Source organism: Natrix helvetica (assembly GCF_964273705.1).
Source record: "Natrix helvetica genome assembly, chromosome: 1".
Classification (NCBI taxonomy): domain Eukaryota; kingdom Metazoa; phylum Chordata; class Lepidosauria; order Squamata; family Natricidae; genus Natrix; species Natrix helvetica.
Window position 1 is genome coordinate 289654900 of NC_138548.1, and position 23028 is coordinate 289677927.

The 23028-nt window shown below is 39.4% G+C and overlaps 1 protein-coding gene across 2 annotated transcripts in view; it reads left to right on the forward strand.

The window, feature by feature from the left end:
- Nucleotides 1–23028, forward strand: part of CYFIP2 (cytoplasmic FMR1 interacting protein 2) — a 71032-nt gene that overhangs the window by 6823 nt on the left and 41181 nt on the right. The window contains exons 2-10 of one of the 2 annotated variants that reach the window (XM_081938949.1): nucleotides 9130–9270; nucleotides 10317–10406; nucleotides 10500–10577; nucleotides 11341–11442; nucleotides 13334–13515; nucleotides 14165–14261; nucleotides 15410–15538; nucleotides 16237–16341; nucleotides 21254–21345. In XM_081938949.1, the coding sequence (XP_081795075.1) occupies nucleotides 9154–9270; nucleotides 10317–10406; nucleotides 10500–10577; nucleotides 11341–11442; nucleotides 13334–13515; nucleotides 14165–14261; nucleotides 15410–15538; nucleotides 16237–16341; nucleotides 21254–21345 (992 nt within the window). In that variant the 5' untranslated portion in view covers nucleotides 9130–9153. The remainder of the gene's footprint in view (nucleotides 1–9129; nucleotides 9271–10316; nucleotides 10407–10499; nucleotides 10578–11340; nucleotides 11443–13333; nucleotides 13516–14164; nucleotides 14262–15409; nucleotides 15539–16236; nucleotides 16342–21253; nucleotides 21346–23028) is intronic. The other variant, XM_081938950.1, reaches the window with a different exon arrangement.

Here is a 23028-nt window from a genome sequence, read left to right on the forward strand (position 1 = left end):
TTCAAGGCATTTTTTTCCACTGGAGTTGCTGCTGCCTTAGATTGATATAAGAAGCACATGAAAGAACTACTTTTCTGCGCATCTCTGGAAAGTAATAACTGTACATTTCAGGGAAAAAGAACCCCAAACTAATTAACTAGTTCTTCTGTGTTCATAAGGTAGGAAATTCATTCCAGAGGTCCAAGCATATTACTGATTTCATTTGTTTTGTAGTGACTGGAAGTACTTATATACTTATCTCTATGAAGAGAGGGGAGGTGAATTTCCATGAATTTGTTTTGCAATGAAACCATAAATCACTCCAGATTGTACAGTGATAGTGTTCTCTGTGTTTTTGTATTTCCTGTACAAAAAGTAAAACAGCCTGTTTTTTCAAACGTCCCTCTTTCAAGTTCATTGGTAATGAACAATCTACATCTAGCATCCAGCTGTTACATCTTGAGAATCTGGAGTTGCAACTGCTGTCTCTCGAGGATGACAATGCAGGAAATGTTGCACATGAACCACAGACCTAACAGCTTATTTGCCTTTCCTCAACACCCCTTCCCCCTCCATCCTGTTTTGTTCACTTTTGAGCTCTCACTTCAATCAACCCTGCCTGGTTTAGGCCTACGAGGAGGCACAGATGGTTTCTGTTGGCTAATATTTCATGCTGACCATTGATCGATGACCCCATGAACCCATTGCTTTGCAAAAGGGCAACTTTCTTTGGCTCAGATTGCTTGTGATAATGAGTCTAACATTAACTGGCAGATGTTCTTCATTCACATGAGAACTGGGTAGATCTCCTGCTACAGCAACTCATTTGCTTTTTTAGAAATCAAGAATTGGGAACACGAAGCTAAAATTACCAGTGTAACCAAAAGAAACTGTTGTGGCTTAAGATACCTGGTTTGTTTCTTTATTAGAGTTGTTGAATTGCCAAGTGTGAAGAGTGTGTCTCATGTCCCTGTCCCTTTAACACAGCTGGTTTGTGGGAATAAAATAGTAGGGAAACTTCCCCTGATACAGAAGATAAGCTTGTAAAGTCCCACCAATAAATTTTTGTACGTCTTTAAAATTGTTAAACTATAAAGATGCTAATAAACAAGAGAAGCTTCATTTTTGTGAATCCTCATAGAATCTATGAAGATTTTTTTTTGTACATTGAAAGAGAAAAAACTTCTTTCCAACTCCTATTTTAGCAATGCTTTTGCAAACAATAATTTTTGAGGACAATATTTTACATGTAACACATATGAAAAGAAACAGGGGTCACAATTCATTTTTTTTCCATTCTTTGGAAACACCTCTGTTAGTTTCCGTATCTCCCATACATTGTAGAGGTGAATGGGTGGAGATAATTCCAACCCATTTAATTTTTCTTTTGATGAAATAGATCTTTTCTACCCGTTAAGCTCTTTGAACTACTTACTATAATGTCTAAGGTGCAATTCAATAGTAGTGCTTGTACATTGCCTTACACCCCAGTTGAGACTGCTTTTCTGTGAAATTAGTTTCCAAATGTATTTGCACATCTGCAAGTAGAACCCTCTCCAAACTTACACTGTTATATAAGAGATAAGATTGCCGTGAAAACAACAAATGCCTCTGAGGCAATATTATTATAACACCAATAATTCTTCAAGGTAATTGACATCTTCTACTTAGGGTTGCTACCTTGGCAGTGAAATTCAACATTTTAGATTCTATCAATGTGCAGGAGCATTCAGATTTATGTAGTTTCAGAAAATAGGAGGGCCTCATAGGTTTGCTCTGATGGCTGTTTATCGCACTTGTCATAGAAACTTTTGGAGAATTACCTCATCTGATTCTTGAGTCCATCTGTCCTCTTTTCTGGAAAAGGGCTTCTGAGAGTCCATCCATTTTCCAAGTACTAACCACTGATAGATGCTGAAGAATAGATGCATCTTGATAATGCGATTGTAATTGGTTATATATGCACACGGTGTTATGAACTAAAGTTCCCTGCCATACACTTGCATTGCTGACTCCTGATTGGCTAAGACGCAGCAGCCTGCCGGCAGGAGAATCCAGCTACCTGATTGGTTAAACGCCTGACAGCTCGAGTATAAAAGATCTGTCAGCTGTCTTTTGCTGCTGTTTGCCGGTTCGAGGTTTGCCGTACATATGAGCTGTTTGTCACTGTTAATAAAGGTTGTGTTAGCTTCAACCTGCTTGCCTCAGTCCCTGTCTGCCTCGTTCTCCCTACAGAACACACTTCATAGTCCCTTGCTTACCATTAATGCTTTTGCATATATTTTACATGCTGTTAGATTTCATGATGCGAAATTGCTCTTAAAAACAACAATATGTTATCTGATTAAATATAAAAAACTCTGCAGAAGCATGAAGATCTTCTCATGCTATTATGAAAACGTAAGATCTTCCAGGCAATAAGGACTTAATTTAAAAGTCAATATTGTCCCTTTTACATGATTTTTTTGAGTAATTGATACCTAATTATTTGCTTTGCAGAGTTTGTACCTATTGCTTCAAGGTTGAGATTTGAGATTATCACGCTACAAAATTCATGCTTATTTATTTTTCTGAAGTGAATTTTGAAATAGTCAAAAGTGGTGAGAATGATATGAAAATCCACCTTGCAGTGGGAAAATGTTTTACTAATGTTATTTGTAAATAAATTTCTTCCAATACAAAATGTGTAAAAAAATCAATAGTCCTTGCTTAGTGACCAAAATCGCAACCAGCAGCTCTGTTAAGCGAAGCAGGCTTAAGTGGGAAATCATGTGACTGTAGCCTTACTTTTCTCTTCCTCACTTCCCCACCCTTTCAAATGCTTACCTTGGCACTAGGATGTTGGTTTGAAACTGACTGTCACTGCATTCATTTGGTTTGCCAGCTGTGCTTACATTCTGAGTTATACGGTAGAATGAACTTACTCTTATCTCTAAGCTTCACTGCGCATGTCACACATTCCACATTCTTTCTTTCACTTTACTTTCTTTTGTTCGTCTGCCAAGACAGACAGGAACTCTGCCAAAATGTAAGCATTAGCTTAGTAAGTTTTGTTTTATTTTTTTCTTTATAATAAAATGTTTTTCTTAGAATATATCTCGGGTTTATTTTGCTTATTTAAGAAGTATGCTTCAAGGAAATGATTCGATTCATACCTCGTTAATTACAGGGCTCAATTTACCCCTGACAAATGGTAGCAGAGGATGGTTGGCTAGGGGGATTTATGTGCCAAGGACCCCTCTGCTGGCTTGGAGGAGTTATGGGCCAAGTAGGTGCCCTCTGCTAGCTTGGAGGATTTTCCCATGCTGATGGCCACGGAGTTGCCCACTGGAATCTTATCCATCCATACTCTGGGAAGAAAGCAATTTGGTGGTGCTTCATTCACAAGCTGCCCAATTTCCAGTGGCTGGCAAGTGAAAGATGCTGGCCAAACCCCTTCTTGCTTCCCAGAGTATGGATGGCATCTTAGAAGTGATTTAAATCAGAGTTCCTCAGTCGCGAGATAAATCATCTGTCTAAATTAGCCTAGGCGCTTATCTTCAAAGTAACAAGCAAGGAAAAAGCCATAAAGCTTCTCCGGCTCGACTTCCCTTGTGCTACCCCCCATCGCAGGGAGGCGGAACCAGAAGGTCCCAGATGGTTCTGCCCCAGGCGACTGATGGAACCCGATAGGTTCCAGACAGAGCTTGGGCCACTTCCTGTAGCCCTGACCCGCTCCCGGATAGAGGACCTGTTGGCCGCATGGAACAATGCGGCGGCCGGGGCCTTGGACCGGGTTGCGCCTTTGCGGCCTCTCCGGTGGCAGCGAACCACCCTGGCCCCATGGTTTACCGAGGAGCTAAGGGTGATGAAACGTCACAAGAGACGCCTAGAGAGCAGATGGAGATCCTCTCGCTCCGAATCTGACCGAACACAGGTAAGAGCCTACTTACGGACCTACCTTGTGGCATTAAGGGTGGCCAAGCGTCGATACTGCGCCACTCTTATTGCGTCCGCAGAAAACCGCCCTGCTGCCCTGTTTCGGGTGACCCGCTCCCTCCTTTCACAGAGGCCGCGGGAAGCCCCCCTGCAGGGTAGAGCAGAGGAATTTGGAGAATATCTGCAGGACAAAATCGCTTAGATCCGGAGTGAATGGGTCTCCCTTAGCGATCCAGGGGAGACGTCGGAGGCGAGTCTTGAGGGACCGTCCTGGGAGGAGTTTGATTCTGTTGCCGCCGAGGATATGGACAGGTTACGTGGGAGACTGCGGGCCACCACATGTTTACTGGACCCGTGTCCCTCCTGCCTGATACTGGCAGCCTGGGAGGTCACACGCGGCTGGCTCCTGGGACTAGTCAACCCTTCGTTGAGCGAGGGGTCCTTGCCGGCCGTCTTGAAAGAGGCGGTGGTGAGGCCCCTGCTTAAGAAGCCTTCTCTGGACCCAACAGAGTTAGCCAATTACCATCCTGTCTCCAACCTTCCCTTCTTAGCGAAGGTTGTAGAGAGTGTGGTGGCGCAACAGTTCCCTCGACACCTGGAGGAAATTGATTATCTAGACCCGCGCCAGTCCAGTTTCCGGCCCGGTCACAGCACGGAGACGGCTTTGGTCGCGTTGGTGGATGATCTCTGGAGGGCGAAGGATGGGGGCTGCTCCTCCATCCTAGTCCTATTAGATCTCTCAGCGGCTTTCGATACCATCGACCATGGTATCCTATTGCGTCGGCTGGAGGGGTTGGGGGTGAGGGGCACCGTACTGCGGTGGTTCTCCTCCTACCTCTCTGGTCGGACGCAATGTGTGTTGGCAGGGGAGCAAAGGTCGACCTTGAGGCCACTCACGTGTGGGGTGCCGCAGGGGTCGGTCCTCTCACCTCTCCTGTTCAACACATACATGAAACCGCTGGGCGAGATCATCCGAGGGTTCGGGGTTGAGTATCATCTGTATGCCGATGATACTCAGTTATACATCTCTACCCCGAGCCACCCCAACGAAGCCGTCAAGGTGATGTCCCGGTGTCTGGAGGCCGTCCGAGTCTGGATGGGAGACAACAGACTCAAGCTAAACCCTTCCAAGACGGAGTGGCTGTGGTTACCGGCGCCCCGCTTCAGCCAGTGGGTCCCATCTCTGGCCATTGGGGGCGAACAACTGCCCCCCGTGGACAGGACGCACAACTTGGGTGTCCTCCTAGATACCCGGCTGTCGCTGGATGACCATGTGACGGCCGTGGCTAGGGGGGCGTTCCACCAGGTTCGCCTGGTGCGCCAATTGCGCCCCCTACTGGATCGGGACGCCCTTCGCACAGTTACTCATGCCCTGGTGACGTCCCACCTGGACTACTGCAATGCTCTCTACATGGGGCTCCCCTTGAGATGCACCCGAAGGCTGCAGTTAGTCCAGAATGCAGCCGCGCGGGCAATTATGGGGAGTACTAGGTACTCCCATGTAACACCGCTCCTGCGTGAGTTGAACTGGCTACCTGTGGCTTTTCGGGTGCGTTTCAAGGTGTTGATTATCACCTTTAAAGCGCTCCATGGCTCAGGACCTAGTTATTTGCGGGATCGCATCCTACCCCATACATCCCTACGACCAATTCGCTCTCACAGAGAGGGACTCCTCCGGGTACCATCCGCTAAGCAATGCCGGTGGGCGGTGCCCAGAAGTAGGGCCTTCTCTGTGATGGGCCCAACCCTCTGGAACGACCTCCCCCCTGATATTAGAATTACTGCTGATCTCCGCTCCTTCCGTAAGAAACTCAAGACCCACCTGTTCCAATTAGCTGGCCTGGCCCAACCATAATCATAACCATAATCTAATCCCGACCTTCCTGGCTGGTATTTTAAATTTTAAATTTTGGGGTATTTTAATTGGTTATAATTATTAGTTAATTTATGATTACTGTACAGACTCTTTGTTGAATTTATTTGTCTGGGGTTTAGTATTTCTGTTGTTTATTGTGTATTTTGTTTCTGTCTGTACACCGCCCCGAGTCCCCTTGGGGAGAGGGGGCGGTTTATAAATTTAATAAACTGAAACTGAAACTGATAAATCAACCTCGTTTATTACAGGGCTCAATTTACCCCTGACACTGACAAAACTAATAAAATTCACTCCTTTCACTTTTGTTTGCCTCCTAACCACTTCCTGTCCCTTTGGAATGTCCACCTGATGATGGGATAATTAGCAAGAAGGAAATAAATGACTGTATTTACATTCATTGGAAAGGAAAAGATTGCAATAGGCACTGTGGGGAATACACATAAAAAGTAATGCAGTGCCACCAGCCATCGCGAGAGTGCTATGCAAACATATATGAAATATGTATTTCATATTGAATGTTTGCTTATTCTCTTGTAATCCCTTCCTCTCCGATCTCTTTCCTCTGCATCAGGGAGAGGGGAAAAAACCCAAATCAGTCACAGGAGAGAAAGTATTTGATAGTATATCTTTGGATTGGCACATTCTTATTAGTAGTTTAGTTTATGCCCTCTGTTCATTTGGTGACACCTTCTGTTCCAATGACAGGGTAATAAGAAAAATGGTCACTAAGTGAATACATGACTGAGAGAGCTGAGAAGATCAATAGTTGTTGCCTTCTTATGCAGATAAAGTTCTCTCTTACAGTATTCTGTGCACTTTTCCCCTCCTTTTTGCCCCTGTTGCAAGGTGGAAAAATGGTTTAAACAAGCCATCTCTTCCTGAGCTGCTTTTCTCTGCAGCACACAGCATTTCCCTAAAGTGCAAGTTAATAATATCAGCTATATGACCTTAATTAGTTGATTATAACACCGGGCCCCCTTTTTCTGCTTCTTACAATACAATACAATACAATACAATACAATAGTAGAGTTGGAAGGGACCTTGGAGGTCTTCTAGTCCAACCCCCTGCCTAGGCAGGAAACCCTATACCGTTTCAGACAGATGGCTATCCAACATCTTCTTAAAGACTTCCAGTGTTGGGGCATTCACAACTTCTGGAGGCAAGCTGTTCCACTGATTAATTGTTCTAACTGTCAGGAAGTTTCTCCTCAGTTCTAAGTTGCTTCTCTCCTTGATTAGTTTCCACCCATTGCTTCTTGTTCTACCCTCAGGTGCCTTGGAGAATAGTTTGACTCCCTCTTCTTTGTGGCAACCCCTGAGATATTGGAACACTGCTATCATGTCTCCCCTAGTCCTTCTTTCTCTTAAGCTAAACATACCCAGTTCCTGCAACCGTTCTTCATATGTTTTAGTCTCCAGTCCCCTAATCATCTTTGTTTCTCTTCTCTGCAGTCTTTCTAGAGTCTCCACATCTTTTTTACATCGTGGCGACCAGAACTGAATGCAGTATTCCAAGTGTGGCCTTACCAAGGCATTATAAAGTGGTATTAACACTTCACGTGATCTTTATTCTATCCCTCTGTTGATGCAGCCTAGAACTGTGTTGGCTTTTTTGGCAGCTGCTGCACACTGCTGGCTCATATTTAAATGGTTGTCCACTAGAACTCCAAGATCCCTCTCACAGTTACTACTATTGAGCACGGTACCACCTATACTGTACCTGTGCATTCCGTTTTTATTGCCTAAATGTAGAACCGTACTCTTTTCACCATTGAATTTCATTTTATTAGATAGTGCCCAATGTTCAAGTTTGTCAAGATCCTTCTGTATCTTTAGCCTATCTTCTGGAGTGTTGGCTATTCCTGCCAGCTTGGTGTCATCTGCAAATTTGATGAGTTTCCCATTTATTCCCTCATCCAAATCATTGATGAAGATGTTGAAGAGTACTGGGCCTAAAACAGAGCCTTGGGGTACTCCACTGCATACTTCCCTCCATGTAGATGCACTTCCATTGAGGACTACACGTTGAGTGCGTTTGGTCAGCCAGTTACGAATCCATCTGGTGGTGATGCTGTGAAACTGACCAGCTTTTAATCAGTTTCACACCGAAGTCCCAAAGGTGCTTTTTCAAGAGGCAACTGGACATTCTGGTTTTTCTTTGAAGATGTTTCACTTCTCATTTAAGAAGTTTCCTCAAGTGTGACTGGATGTTGGAGAATGGAACAATTGGTACTCCTTGCAGACAGTTGGTCATTTGCATTCTTTTAGAGAGTCATTGAGGCCACCTGGAGGTTTATCTGGTCATCAGGATAACCTGAGTAGTGCAAATGAGTGCGGAGCTTTCTTGGAACTGTTGAAAGGACTGTGTTGTAGACTGAAGATAGATGAGGTTGTATCCCTTCCCCCTCTGCTGAGAGAGGGCTGTTTGACATAGATGGACTCTTTGACCCCTCTTTCCAACCAGCAGTCCTTTCTGTCCAAAATGTGGACTTGAAAAGAGTAGCCTTTGTCTTTTAAATGCAGATGGACTGGTGAATCTTGTCCTGATGGGTTTGTTCTCCTATGTTGTGCCGTGAGTTTATGAAGTGGTTGTTTTGTTTCCCTCATGTACAGATCTGCACATGGCTCACTGCATTGTACTGCATATATCATGTTGCTCGGTTTGTGTCTGGGTGTTTTATCCTTGGGGTGGGCAAGCTTCTGCCTTTGTGTATTCTTGGTTTTTAAGTGTGCACATATGTTGTGTTGGCTGAAGATCCTCCTATTTTCCGATATTCCTGAAGTGTACAGAATGACAACATTGCTTCATTTATTGTTCTCTTTGTTGTCTGTTATGGTGGAGCTCCTGTAAGATCTTTTCTTGAGGTTTGATGAAGGCCCACTTGGGATAGCCACATGTTCTGAGGGCTTCCTTGATGTGTTTTAGTTCTTTTTCTTTCCTATCTTTGCTGGTAGGCAGACCCTCAGCCCGGTGGTGTATGGTTCTGATGACTCCCATTTTGTGTTCCATTGGGTGGTGGGAATCAAAATCCAAATATTGAACTATGTGTGGGTTTACTGTAAACTTCAATGTCTTCTACTGCTTTCAAAGAAAAACTAGAAAGGCCAGTTGCCTCTTGAAAGAGCCCCTTTGGGACAACCATCACCTGGATGACAGAGAATCGCCATAGACACTTTCACACTGAAGGCTTTTTTTGTCCTAAACTTCACCCAGCTGCCATTTTGCCTAAGGTGGCACTAGAACTCATCAGAAACAGTCATGCTTTGCTGTTGCCTGATTTCCTTCAGTACTCATTCTATAGTTGTGTATTTCTATTTCAGTTCTATAACACAAGGACTTGTTATTGTTGTTTTAGTGGTGAATCTAAAAGCTGGGAACCATGACAACTCACGTAACCCTGGAAGATGCGCTGTCCAATGTGGACCTTCTGGAGGAGCTGCCATTACCAGATCAGCAGCCATGCATTGAGCCACCTCCATCATCCATTATGTACCAGGTAACCAATATGTCCTTAGAATCATAGCTTGAAGAAGCTCATCAATCATGCTTTGAAGAGAAAAAGAAAGCTTGTCAATGGGGAAAATATTGGAGAACTCCAAGAGGCAGATAGAATAATGTGGAAGAGGACAAGCAGAAAAAGACTTAAAGAAGCAGGATAAGAACATTAACCATAGGATAGTTTGCCTGTAAAGCTGTATTCTCATTTAGTGGCTTGGAAACAAGTTAACATTCTCTTTGTACTCATATTTTCCCTCCTTCAGGAGTTTGGACATTTTTGGTTCTTCTTTTATTTTCACTACGAAGTTGCTTTGTTTGGATCTGGTGGAGAAAGATTAGTGGAAATTATATGAACTGGCTTGTTTTGACAAATCATTTAAAAGTAGTTGCTACGCAGACTTTTTAGACGTATAAGCTTGGCTAAACTTACATTTATACTCCTATTATCAAAATATGTTTTTGCTGTTATGATAAACACAAACCATCTTTTATTATGGAAGTTCTATTGCTGCTGCTTCAAGTTCAGCAAATCTGTAAATTCATATAATCCACAGCAGTGCTTCTTAAAGTGTGATCTTAGGATTCCATCAAACAGTTGGGGGAAGCTCTAGTAACAATTTCATTTCTATCAATGAATGCAAAAAATTAATTTTTAATAAGGTAAATATGTGCAGTTATCATTATATAGTGCAATGTATACTTGATCTTATCCAAGTAGCTGAATCACTAATCACTATAAAGCTAATATTTATTTCCATTTTTTTCTTGGTTTTATTCTCATTTTATCTTATTGGTACAGTAGTACTGCTCACTAACAGTTTTTTAAAATATTGAGATAGATCAATAACTACATTCTGTTACCTGATAACTGTTTTATAGCTGCTTAATTTTTTTATGCATTATTTCTATAAAGTTTTATATTTTACATTTTAACTGGTTGCACATTGCTAAGGTAACTCCTACAATAGGACAGTGGAAAATCTCTGAAAACAAATGAAAATCTAAATAAAAAGAATATCTAACTATTCCTTTATCTGCTTTCAGGCCAACTTTGATACAAATTTTGAAGACAGAAATGCTTTTGTAACTGGCATTGCTAGATACATTGAGCAAGCAACAGTGCATTCTAGCATGGTAGGTATCAGGTGATCCAGAGCTGACTGAGGGGATGCAGAATAGACTGTTATGTGCCAACTAGTGCTACTATGTTGTCCCAATATGTTTCAGAATGAGATGTTGGAGGAAGGGCATGAATATGCGGTAATGCTTTATACTTGGAGGAGCTGCTCCAGAGCTATTCCCCAGGTAAGATGTAAAGTAAAATTCTAATCCACTTCAATCAGAGAGAAGTTTCTGTCAAGAAGAAACTGAAAGATACTCTAAGAATGTTATAAGCTTTTCTTTTTCTCAGAAGACACTCTAATAACTTATAGAACCAAAAGAATAATGACCCACTGCGACCAGCTTTTTGCTACCAATATTTCTACAGGAACAAATCTCTAATAAATGAACATTTACTCAGATGATTTTATTTCTCATTTAACCTACTATGGACAGCCAGTGTAGTATTGGATTAGAGTGTAAACATTCATATCAAGGAGGCTGGAAGTAGAAATGAGCTTTTAGGAAGCTAAATGTAAAAGACATAAAAATATTTGGCTTTTGAAAAAGCTTGTGAATGCTATTATTTGGCAAGAAAAATAAATTAAATAAATTAGCATAATGAATGAAGTAAGCATCAGCAACATTGGTTCATTCTGATCTAGAGAACAAATTGTATAAAAGCGTAATAATATAAATGATGGAGTATCATTCCTAGTACTAATTACTTTCTGACATTTTTTTTTGTGCATTTGTCTCATTTAGAAGCCTTTTATCTGACAACTGATTATGATTTGTCCATGAGAGTCCATCCCATTCTAAATTGGTTTTATCTGAAAAGCACTACGAGATTTTTTTGTTTTTGCTACATCAGACTTTGAAAACTATCCTTTTGAAATGGTCCCATGGATCTTGTTCATCATGTCCATGAGGACTACTAATAGCAAATTGTTACCTTAACTTTCAGGTAAAGTGTAATGAGCAGCCAAACCGAGTAGAGATTTATGAGAAGACAGTGGAAGTCTTAGAGCCAGAAGTGACAAAACTCATGAAGTTCATGTACTTTCAGGTAGGTGTTCCAAGTTCTTATGCTTCAGTTGGGTCCTCCTCATTTATTATTGAGGAAAACCCTGTCGGTACAAATAACTATAGGTCTTCTATTGTTTCTTGGTCCAAAGTTACCCTTTGGTAAGATGGGCAGCCAATACATTTGATAAATAAAATAAATAAATAAAATACATTTTTTGTGGTAAACTTATCTGAGGTATGATGATTTTGCTAAGTGCTTAATATTGTTCTTGTTCTCAACAGTATCTTATTTTGATTTGATTAGTACAAGTGGGCAATATCTAAAATTATATAACAAATTTCTGCTCTCTGCATCCATTCCCATCCATATATACCTGTGCACTTCCCAAATTGTTTTGAAAGACACAATACGCTCCTGAGGAAGGTGTAATAGTGCTGGGTAAAGCTAGAATTCAGTCTGTTTGCCATTTTGTCAACAAATGAATGTTATTGGATGCCACACAGACAGTACTCATGTTCTTGTCAATATTGGCTGACCTGCCTAAAAAGACTAGTTACACAGATGTGGCAAAACCATTCTCTAATCTAATGTGGGGTTCATTGTGGACGGTTTTGAAAGATGTTTAACTTCACCGCAAATCATAGTCCAAATAAGCAAATCCAAGGACATGACACTGGATAATGAAAGCCTTTTAAGTTGGAAGATAATATGATAGAAACAGACTAAACTAAAAGTAACTGGAGAAATACTTTAAATACTTTATGTATTTTAACAGTATCATAGTTGTGGCTTAGTCAAAATGCATAAACACACAATTAGGGGATACCATCAAATAAAAATATTATAGCCTGGTGGTCACTTTTTGCTTAATTGTGTTACATGAAGCACCATCCTGCTCAGATATGGGTTCTTTTTCCTTTCTAACTTAAATCTGTTTATCTCTTATCATATCTAAAATTAGACAGATTTTAGAAGAATTAAACAGAAGAGGAATACAGATTCCAGTTTCTTTCTTGAAATTTTCTTGTCAATTGAATTCCATTTTTTTCCAGCAGTCCGTGTAATACAATTTTCAGCAAATGAAATTATGCATGTGACTGCCAGGCAAAAAGGCATCATTCAGCTATTTTTTCTAACAGAAGAAACTAGGTGTTCCCAAAGCTTTTGGGTTGATGAGTCTCCTTAAAAGTTTGACAATGTGCCATGGGCGCTTTCATGATCTAGTGCAAACTGAGGAAAATATTTGCTTAGTTAAATTCTTTAGAGGAATAGTAAATAAAAAAAATGTCAGTTTTCAAACAGGTAAGGCTATCAAGAAAAAGCAAATAATCCAACTACCAAATGAAAAAAATCAAGGCCAGAGCTCTCAAAAATTCATCTCCATAGTGTGGGGACAGCAGGCTACTGGTGGAGGATAAGGAAAATATCTCCAACATATACTTTAAATAGAAACAAAGAAAACACGATATGCATCATGCCAAAAAAAGGAAAAAATACAAGTCAGTTACCCCACACATATCCATAAGGAAAATAAGGCATAAGATTTGGTATAGAAAAACAAATACTTCACAATGATACATTTATCATAGCCAAAAGAATCTCTTCTTTTTCCATTCTCCAAGCACTAGGATGCTTCCTAGCATTTCCTCAGCTTGTTGGCAATATTTTCTGGATGTCACAGTTTGGACCAATTTTCATTTTTAGTTTCTTAGGAATGCTAGGTATGTTGAGGACAACAGATCAACTGGATAAATAAATGACAGCATCCCTTTACCTTTACCTTTTAGGAGGTGAAAATAAGGCAGGTTCAAGCTTAGACCTGACGTGGTGGAATCTCATGCATTTAATAAAGTCTCATTTCTGACCCATTACTGGCAGTTCCTCCCTTTTTATTCCTTCTTTAAATTATCGCTGTCTCACTATTTCTTAGAGAAAGGCTATTGAACGATTCTGTAGTGAGGTCAAGCGTTTGTGCCATGCAGAGAGAAGGAAAGACTTTGTTTCAGAAGCGTATCTACTGACATTGGGAAAGTTTATCAATATGTTTGCAGTCTTGGATGAACTGAAGAACATGAAGTGCAGTGTCAAAAATGACCATTCTGCTTACAAAAGGTGAGATTAATACATATGTATGTATTTTAATATTATTGCTTATTGCTGAGATCTTTGGAAATAAGGAGGGGATGTGGTGGCTCAGTGACTTAAACGCTGAGCATGTCATTCAGAAAGGTTGGCAGTTGGGCGGTTTGAATCCCTAGCACCACATAACAGAGTGAGCTCCTGTTACTTGTCCCAGCTTCTGCCAACCTAGCAGTTCAAAAGCATGTAAAAATGCAAGTAGAAAAATAGAAATCACCTTTGGTGGGAAGGTAGCAGCATTCCATGTGCCTTTGGCGTTTAGTCATGCCGGCCACATGACCACGGAGTCATCTTTGGACAGCGCTGGCTCTTTGGCTTTGAAACGGAGATGAGCACTGCCCCCTAGAGTTGGGAACAATTAGCACGTATGTGTGAGAGGAACCTTTACTTTTACCTTGGAAATAGGGCCAGTGCTTTTTCCAAAGTTATTAGTACTTAGTCATGAAATAGAGGCTTCTAAATCCTGTTTTATGTCAAAATATATTTATGGTGGAATAAAAATAATGAAATGCTATTCTTGTAATCGTTTGGTGGCCCCTTTTATAAGTCTGTGTTACTGAGCAATATGTTGGTATGGTGTTCCAATTTATCAACAAAATTGAATTTATTCTTATTTTTTTAGAGCAGCCCAGTTTTTAAGAAAAATGGCTGATCCTCAGTCTATTCAGGAATCACAGAACCTCTCTATGTTCCTAGCAAACCATAATAGAATCACTCAGGTAGAATGTTCTCTTTTATCTTTTTATCAAATATTATGATATTTAAATAAGTTTATTTTGACCTTACATGTATGCTTTGGACTTGAGTTTGGAGAATACAGTACATCATAAGAAATATATTTATCACTTTTAGACCTTATTTGTATTTGGGACTTTGGGACTTATTAAATGCAAGTGGTTACATAGGAAATTAGTCAGCTTGGACTATTTATAAAACACTGGGCATTATGAAATCAATATAGATGTCACTTATACATCAACTCCATGAAATAGCGAACGCTGTGCAAGGCTTTTAACCACATTTCCATAGCAACCAAATACTGTGTTTTTATTCTATACAACAGATGTGTTAACAGACACACACAAACATATATACAAATACATAGAAACACATATATACACACACACAGAGTGAGAAATGCACAGAATCAGGAATACACCCTCCTAATAATCATTTGGCACAATCCACTACTACATCTCTTGCCCCTCTGCCATTTCAACAAAAGAAAATATATGTAGGGTTGAACTATGGAGTTCTTGGTGCTTTCTGAGCTTGGTTGTTTGCTTACAGACGTTTCATTATCTAACTAGGTAACATCATCAGTGTGATTGGGAGTAGGGAGTGCTGCCTCTTTATGTATAGTTACATATTATGCATATATTTTGTACTTGCCCTGCGCCAGGGTTTTGTTTTGTTTTGTTTGCAGAGGGGAGGTGCTTGATGGAGGATGGGGAAATAAAGAGCACCAAGAACTCCACTCTATTTTTTACACAAACACTTAAATTATTGCTTTTGCAGCCTTTGTAAACAACTATCTTTTGCAAGCTACTAAATGTAGAATTGGCTAGTGCAGAAGTAAAAACTATTGTCATTTCAAAAAGAATGGTGGTAGCAGAAATACATCGGAAATAGGTAGATGGTAGAAAACAGTAGCTATAGATAACAGAGAGGTTTAATCGTTCTTATACTAACCAACACTGCATACAACTATTTAGAGCAAAGGCAGTGTTTGATGTAAGCAATACTCGCTTAAATTAATTCCTTGCCTACACACTGCAAGGAAGATGCTGAATTAAATTAAACTTTACAACCGTTTATTTTGTTCTCATTGAAAATTAGTGAGGGTCTTGTGGGAATTTTTTTTAAGTGCCTGCATCAGCAGCTGGAAGTGATCCCTGGTTATGAAGAACTGTTGGCTGATATTGTCAACATCTGTGTGGATTATTATGAAAACAAGATGTATTTGACACCCAGTGAGAAGCATATGCTCTTGAAGGTAACTTTTTTCAATTCTCCGCAAATGTATTTTAGCCATCTTTCAGTTTTTCCCAAGTACTTTGTGATGCCTATTTTCATGGTGCATATCTTGGTGTGGGGTTGTTGTTAGGTTTTGGGGTTTGTTGGTTTTTTTGCATTTTTCTCTTTTTAGATTGTATACAGGTTTAATTTTTAACTTCTCTGTGAAAAGATGACTTCTGGATTATTAAAAGAAAGATTTAAAACTATTTTAAAACATACATTCAAAAAATCCTGCGAGTCTTTTTCAGAGTCAGTTTGAAAACCCTTTATTTATCTAAGGGATGGAACTCCTGTGGGTCATAGAAAGCCCCCAATCTTTTGTGTATGTGTGTGCACATGTGTGTCTGTGCTTTATAAAAAGTGTTGCAGTGCAAATGGAAGATGTACAAGAAAGCGAAGGTAAAATATCTTTACATTCAGAAAACAGCTGCCAGACAATATCGAGTCAACTGGACAAATACTTCAAAGCAATTTAAGGAAGCTTCCTATAATTTTGGAAATCAAAAGTATGTTATGGTTAGTCACAGAGTAAATGTAGTCTCGGCTATTATGAGAGAGATGTGGTTGTTTTTAATGGAAAATTTGTGCATGGAATATGCTCTTTTCCTTCTTTCAAACAGTAACTATTAAATGGCTATGATAAACATTCAGATGTTGCCCGTATTTTTCTTTTAGGTGATGGGTTTTGGTCTGTACCTGATGGATGGAAATGTCAGTAATATTTATAAATTAGATGCTAAGAAGAGAATCAACCTCAGCAAAATTGATAAATTCTTCAAGGTCAGTGTCTGGCTTGACTCTGGTTCATGATTATTTCCAGAGGAACCTGAGATTACCTGTATTGATACAGTCTAGGGATAAAGCAAACACAGGAGGATTTGACATGCTGGAACCAAGGGTGCCATTGAATCTCAAACATCTGATTATTTTACTGCTGCACAATGGAAAATAAGCAATTAGGGGTTTTTATTCTATTTGTTTTAACAGCCTGCTAATATTTCTGGAAAAAATGCCCTGATTAAAATCAGATTCATGCAAATTAATTCCATATCTACCACATTTCACCTCTGCAAAGTAAATCCTGACAATCATCAGCAGGGCATGCATCATAGACAGGAATTCTTCTGTTTACCTTGCCTTCTTCAAGGAAAACCTTGTTCCTGCAATGGACATAGCTACATATATTAGGACAATAGGTTGATCATCTTTTAGATAGTGGTGAATTCCTTAATAGAATGTGAGTTACTGTGCACAAACTTTTCCATTCAGATACTTTTGTTTTTAATTTTAATTTAAAAAAAAATGAAATACGTGGAAAAAAACAAAAGAGAATGCGCAAAATTATAAGAGGGGGCGGGACTAAAACAAAGCAAAAACTTACAGGGCATCCATATTTATGGAGAGGCGTACATCAATAAATGGAAGCTGTGGCTTCCGTTGAGGTACTTTCTGAGTAAAATGAGGTGTGAATAAAGGAGAGAAGAAAGAACTTTCTTATGGAATTCACTGTAATGGCTGACTGTAAAACACATAATTTGGTTTGTTTTTTCTTCTGATATATCCTCTCCCCATGTTCCTCTGTTTGGTGGGGGGGGGGGGATCACTTGTGCACTATTCTCAGGCTGGCACTAAACTTTTAAAAACATAGTAATGCTGACTTTGGCTGATCTCTGAAAGTTAAGAAGGGTTGGATCTGCTGTGAGGTCATGTGGAAGCTATCCAAAAATGCTAAGGCTATAGAAGAGACTAGATTGAGAACTTTTTATTTAAAAAATGGTATTCCAGAAGAATATAGCTCCGAACAGATGCCCAAAGAGATCACCAATGAGGCCATCAGAAGTTAAACTCAACTGGATGGAAACTTTATTATCATTTTTAGTTTATTTTACAAAGTCATTTAAAAACTGAACTGCATAAAAAGTGTTCTGATTGTTTCACTCTTGCTTGATTTAGCTCTTAATAACAAGATAGAGCAACAGCTGCAGGGGTTAACAACTAGATAAAGCAACAGCTGCAGTGGTTTTAGATAACAGGTTTGTGTAAATAGTATTACCTGCTGATCTCAAAAATATCCAACCTAGAATTTGCTATAGGTTTTTGTCAAAAATGGTTCCTATATGTGGACTGAGAGTAGGACCTGCACATGATAGAAATTTCAACCCATCTTAAAAAGTATGACTACTCAACTGTAGAACTAGTCATGTGTACCACCTGTATCAACGTAAAAAAATGTCTGGTCATTTAGCCTGCTTCTTTCAAAAGACATTATTGTCTTTTTTATGGTACTTTTTCATGCAGTGGTGCATTTCAAACAGAGGATGTAGCATTTCTCCTGCTGAAAAATTGTGGAGAAGTGAAAGGTGAATTGAGAATTAAAGTTCACAATTATCTACAATTGTTTGCAGAAGTTTTGAAAGTTTCAAAATAGCAACCATTATATTATAAGCAGCCAAACATAGTTCCTATTATCAGGGCAATAGATTGTTGCTGTAAACCTTCAGGTGCACTCTCATTTTGTAGAAGTTCAGTTTGCGGCATTGCTAAACACTTATTCTTGCAAGTTCATTAAAATGAGTACTTTCCATTGTTAAGTGTAACTCAAAAACTATATTGTGGCTACAGTACATCACCTCTAATTACTAATTACTAATATTCTACATACTGCTGTTCAAACATAACAATATGTGTTTCATTTAGCAAATGAAGGAAACATGAATATGGTAAATATATCATCCATTATTGGTCAGTCTCAGCCCACCTGCAAAGTCAGGACTGTTAAGGATCTTGCTTTAATTAAAAGAGCAGATTTTAAATTAAGACATTTGTATACATATTCGACTTCACCATCCGTTGAAGCTATTGCCTAGTTCCAGAAAGAATTCCTCTGTTCACGCATATGCTTGTGAACAAGAGCTGATTTACATGTTTCATTCTTCCTCTTGCATGCAAATATTAAAGTGATTTCATGCATTTGTCAAACATTAATATGTAAATTTCTTCCATAAGCTTAATATTTGGAGTGCAAGAATTTCAAAAATGGTACTCAAGGTTTAGAGTCCTCAATATCACATAAAAGACCACTGGATTCTTGTACCTGTTTAAAAAATAGTGTTCAATCTATGCCAGGCACAGTGTAGATCTATTCTAAAACCTATTTAATATCTGAGTTAGTCTGCTATAGTCTTTCATTATCTAATAACATCTCTGTATTCAGATAGTTCTTTTAACTAACAATAAGTGGGATTGTTAAACAATGCAATCATGTAGCACAATCTCCATGCCAATTTATAACAGCAATTCTGGCAGTTCCAATTGTTAAGATAATCCCTCATGGTTGCAATGGCCCATGGTCGTGGTCGCCCTTTGTAACCTCCTGCCAACTTCCCCATTGACATTGCTTGTCTGAAGCTGACAGTGAAGGTTGCAAAACGTGAACGTAAGACCATAGTACCTTGCAACGTCATAACTGCAAGTTGATTTCCAAGTGCCCAAATCAAAATCATTTGATCACAGAGACTATGAGGACTACTTATATGTCCCCCTCAGCACTATTGTAACTTTGAATGGTTGCTGAACAAGTAGTTATTAAATGAGAACTACCTGCAAGTTAAAAATTTTACTTTACTCAAAAAAATCACAGTGAAAGAAATCCTAGCTCTGCTCTTTAAACCTAACGTGTTAGTAACTAGCTGCTAATTGGTTGGTTCAACTCTGATGATGTAGTTCATAGTTTGATGATTTAGTTCTATTTGGGTAGAGTTAATAATTCAAACGAATCACTGTAATCAAAAACATTCTTTAGAGAAGGATGGAAATGAGAAGTCACTTTTTCTATGGAGATTCTCAGTCATCCAAATCATGGTTGTCCCAAAGATGTTTTTTTTCCGAAAGGCAACTGGACTTCCTTTTTTTCCCCTTAAAGACCTTTCACATCTCATCCAAGAAGTTTCTTTAGTTCTGAAATGAAGAAGAACTGAATAAGCTTCTGGAATGAGAAGCGAAATGTCTTCAACGAAAAACAAAGTCCAGTTGGGAAAAAGCATCTTTGGGAGAAGTCACTTTGTTGAACAAAATCTGACCACGTATAATCCAGAAGCACTCCTGGAAGACTATAGTTTCCTTTTACGGATAAAAATAAAAATAAACATTGTATAAAATTGTTCTATTGTTTTTGTAAATAAAAATGGGCATACAATTTCAAATTATTTTTAAGAAATAACCTTTACCGTTAGGTTTTTCAAACATGACTATTTAAGGCTACCATATTGGGTTGCAAAATCTAGATGTTCATTTGATGGCAGCAAAGATTCAGATTTTTGTAACCTACAAATGGTAATCCAAGATTATTAATAAATTCAGATAATTGCTTCGAGTGAAGCATATAATCATATACTGAAAACTTTCCAGGTGCAAATTTCCTTTCTCATTAGCCAAAGCTATTTTCATGTTTAGTTCTCTGAGACTCGATAATAATCTGAGACAATTGAGAAGACTCGGTTTCATATTTAATAAACGAAATATGTGATTCAAGGTTTATCATGAGAGCAGAAACCCCACTTTCCTGTCTGGTGTTGAGATTGATGGCTGGGTATGGTAGCAGTAAGCAAAACAGGAAGTAAAAGGTGAAAATATATTTCCTGGGTTAAGGCGATCATATTAGGGTGACCAGGTGCGAAAAAATTTAATGCTCATGCACTTTTACTACTTCGGCTGACATTCCTCTTTTAGGCAGTTATTAAAGCAATAGAGGTTCTACCCTCTTGTGCACTTGGCCAGGCCAGTTAGAGCCACTGTTTTGTTTTCACCAGGTAGTACTGCAGGTAATCCTCAACTTACAACATTTCATTTAGTGACCGTTCAAAATCACAATGCACTGAAAAAAGTGACTTATGACCAATTTTGACACAACCATTGCAGCATTCCCATAGTCATGTGATCAAAATTCAGATGTTTTGACAACGGATTCATATTTATGATAGTTGCAGTGTCCCAGGGTCATGTGATCACGCTTTGCAACCTTCTGACAAGCAAAGTCAATGAGAAAACAGATGCACTTAACAATCATGTTACCAGCTTAACAACTGCAGTGATTCACTTTGCAACTGTGTCAAGAAAGGTCATAAAATGGAGCAAAAATTCACTTAACAAATGTCTTGCTTAGCAACAGAAATGTTGGGCTCAATTGTGATCGTAAATCGAGGACTACCTGTATTCCTCACACTAGGACCCATGGGACATGACTGCTTCTTTCTAATACATCCCAATTGAAAAGATGGTCTTAAGACCATCAATTAGTATTTCTTTTTCAATATATCCCCACACACACACTTAATGATCGCGGAGTGTTCCAATGTACTATATTGTAAGAAAAGGTGTAGTTTTCGAATAGACCTAGCATTCAGGAATCTTGCAGAGGTAGTTTTCGACAGGACTGGTGCCCATGCAAAATAATGATGAAATTGCTAGCTAAAAATTGTACTGACCTGATTTGAATCATCATCATAACGCATATTTCTCGGCTTCACCATGGAAATTCACAAACTATTTTGCTCCTCCCAATATTGTCAGGAATACTCTTTCTAGTCTTTTTAGCCCCCTCTGGTGGTTAAACGCTTCTTTACTCCATGTGTCACACTCATACCAAAAGAAGCCTCTTTACCTTCTTTAAACCATTTCTTGTTTTTTCTTCCAGCAGCTGCAGGTGGTTCCTTTATTCGGCGATATGCAGATAGAGCTGGCCAGATACATTAAGACCAGTGCTCACTATGAGGAGAACAAATCCAAGTGAGTGCCTGCCATAATGTCTCTTGGCTTTGGTGTGTCTTAGTCTACTCTTCCACTCGTGTGTAAGCTCACTGCGTGATTGCCTGTGAGCCTGGGTCCAAGTGATTAGATGACTGAAGATAAGAATGAGTGCTTTGCTAAGGATGTAGGTCACAATATGATTTCCTATTTTCTCTTTACTGTATCTTGAAAGACACTGATTCTACTAATTATATACAGTTATATGTACCTTACCTCCCTGAAATAAACCAATTCTTCATTGGTTCCATAACCAGATCTCCCAGAAAGCCCTAAAAATGAAATGGAAAGGGGTGGGGGGTCCTTGGTACTCTTTGAGCTTGCTTGTTTTCTTGCAAGATGTTTCATTTCCCAAACTAGGTAACATCAGTAGCCAACATCCAAAGTAGCCAATAGCAAACTGATCAACCAAAGAATCTCTAAGACCACCAACACTGACAGGCAAGCCACTAGAATATAAACTGACAACAAACTTCACTCCTTACTAGCCTGATGATGTTGCCTAGTTGGGTAATGAAATGTCTGCAAGAAAACAAGCAAACAGAGAGCACCAAGGACCCCTCGTGTCAACCTTCTGCTTCAAATAGTCTCCTTTATTAGTATAATGGAAAGGTAACTCATGCAGAGAGTGCAGTCTTTTAAATGTTGGATCCTGAAGTACTGCCATTTTTTGGAATTAAATGTTCTTCAACCTTAATCTCCGTTCCCTGGTATTTTCCGGTTCTTAGATATTCCAACATGTCAGTCTGTGATCTTGAACTGATTGAGTCTTTAAAAGCCCCTTTGTTATTTATTAAAGGATCAATTCAAGAATAACTTTAGAATTAAATTAAATTAAATCAGATTATTATTTTACCTTTGAAGTGACAGTCCAGATCTTTTGGGATTTTTCTCTGCTTGGCTGCACAGAGTTATTACCTTCTGATGACAAATCCGGGGATGCAACTATTGAAGATTTATACCAACTATAAGACTTATACTTCTGTCTTATACCAACACTTTTCAAGCTCAGTGAACTCTGCCTACCATTCAAAATTCTTGCGTTCCTAGAATTTTTCCCTAAATCAGGCAGATTTTGCTCCTAACCTTAAACTTTCTTACTTCTTCCTTGCTATTTCCATCTTAATTTCAGTTCCAGTTCCAGTCCTTTGGCTAATGCCCTAATACCCATGTTTTCCCCAAAATAAGACCCTGTCATGTAAAAATTTTCACAACCAAAAAAGGCACCAGGTCTTATTTTCGGGAGGGGGAGTCGTCCACTGATTCATCTCACTTGCATGCATCAACTCCGGCCTCCTTTTCACTGTCAGAGGCCTTCAGAAATTTCTTCTGCAGCAGACAAGGCTTTCCTGAAGGCCTCTGCAGCTGCTAACTGTTACCTGTTATCAGCTGCAGAGGCCTTCAGGAAAGCCTTGCCAGCTGCAGAAGAAATAGGTCAGCGAGGCAGGTGTCTGTGTGTGCGAGGCCTGGTTGCAACTGTCCGAAGGTAAGTAGTAGGGCAGCTCCACACCTCATCCCCACCCTAGCTTAATTTTTACCCGTGCACCCTGGAGTGGCTGGAGTCTTAATGAGGTCTTATTTTGGGGTAGGGCTTATATTGGGTGCATGTGTAAACATCAAGCTAGGATTTACTTTTGGGGTAGGTCATATTTTCAGGAAACATGG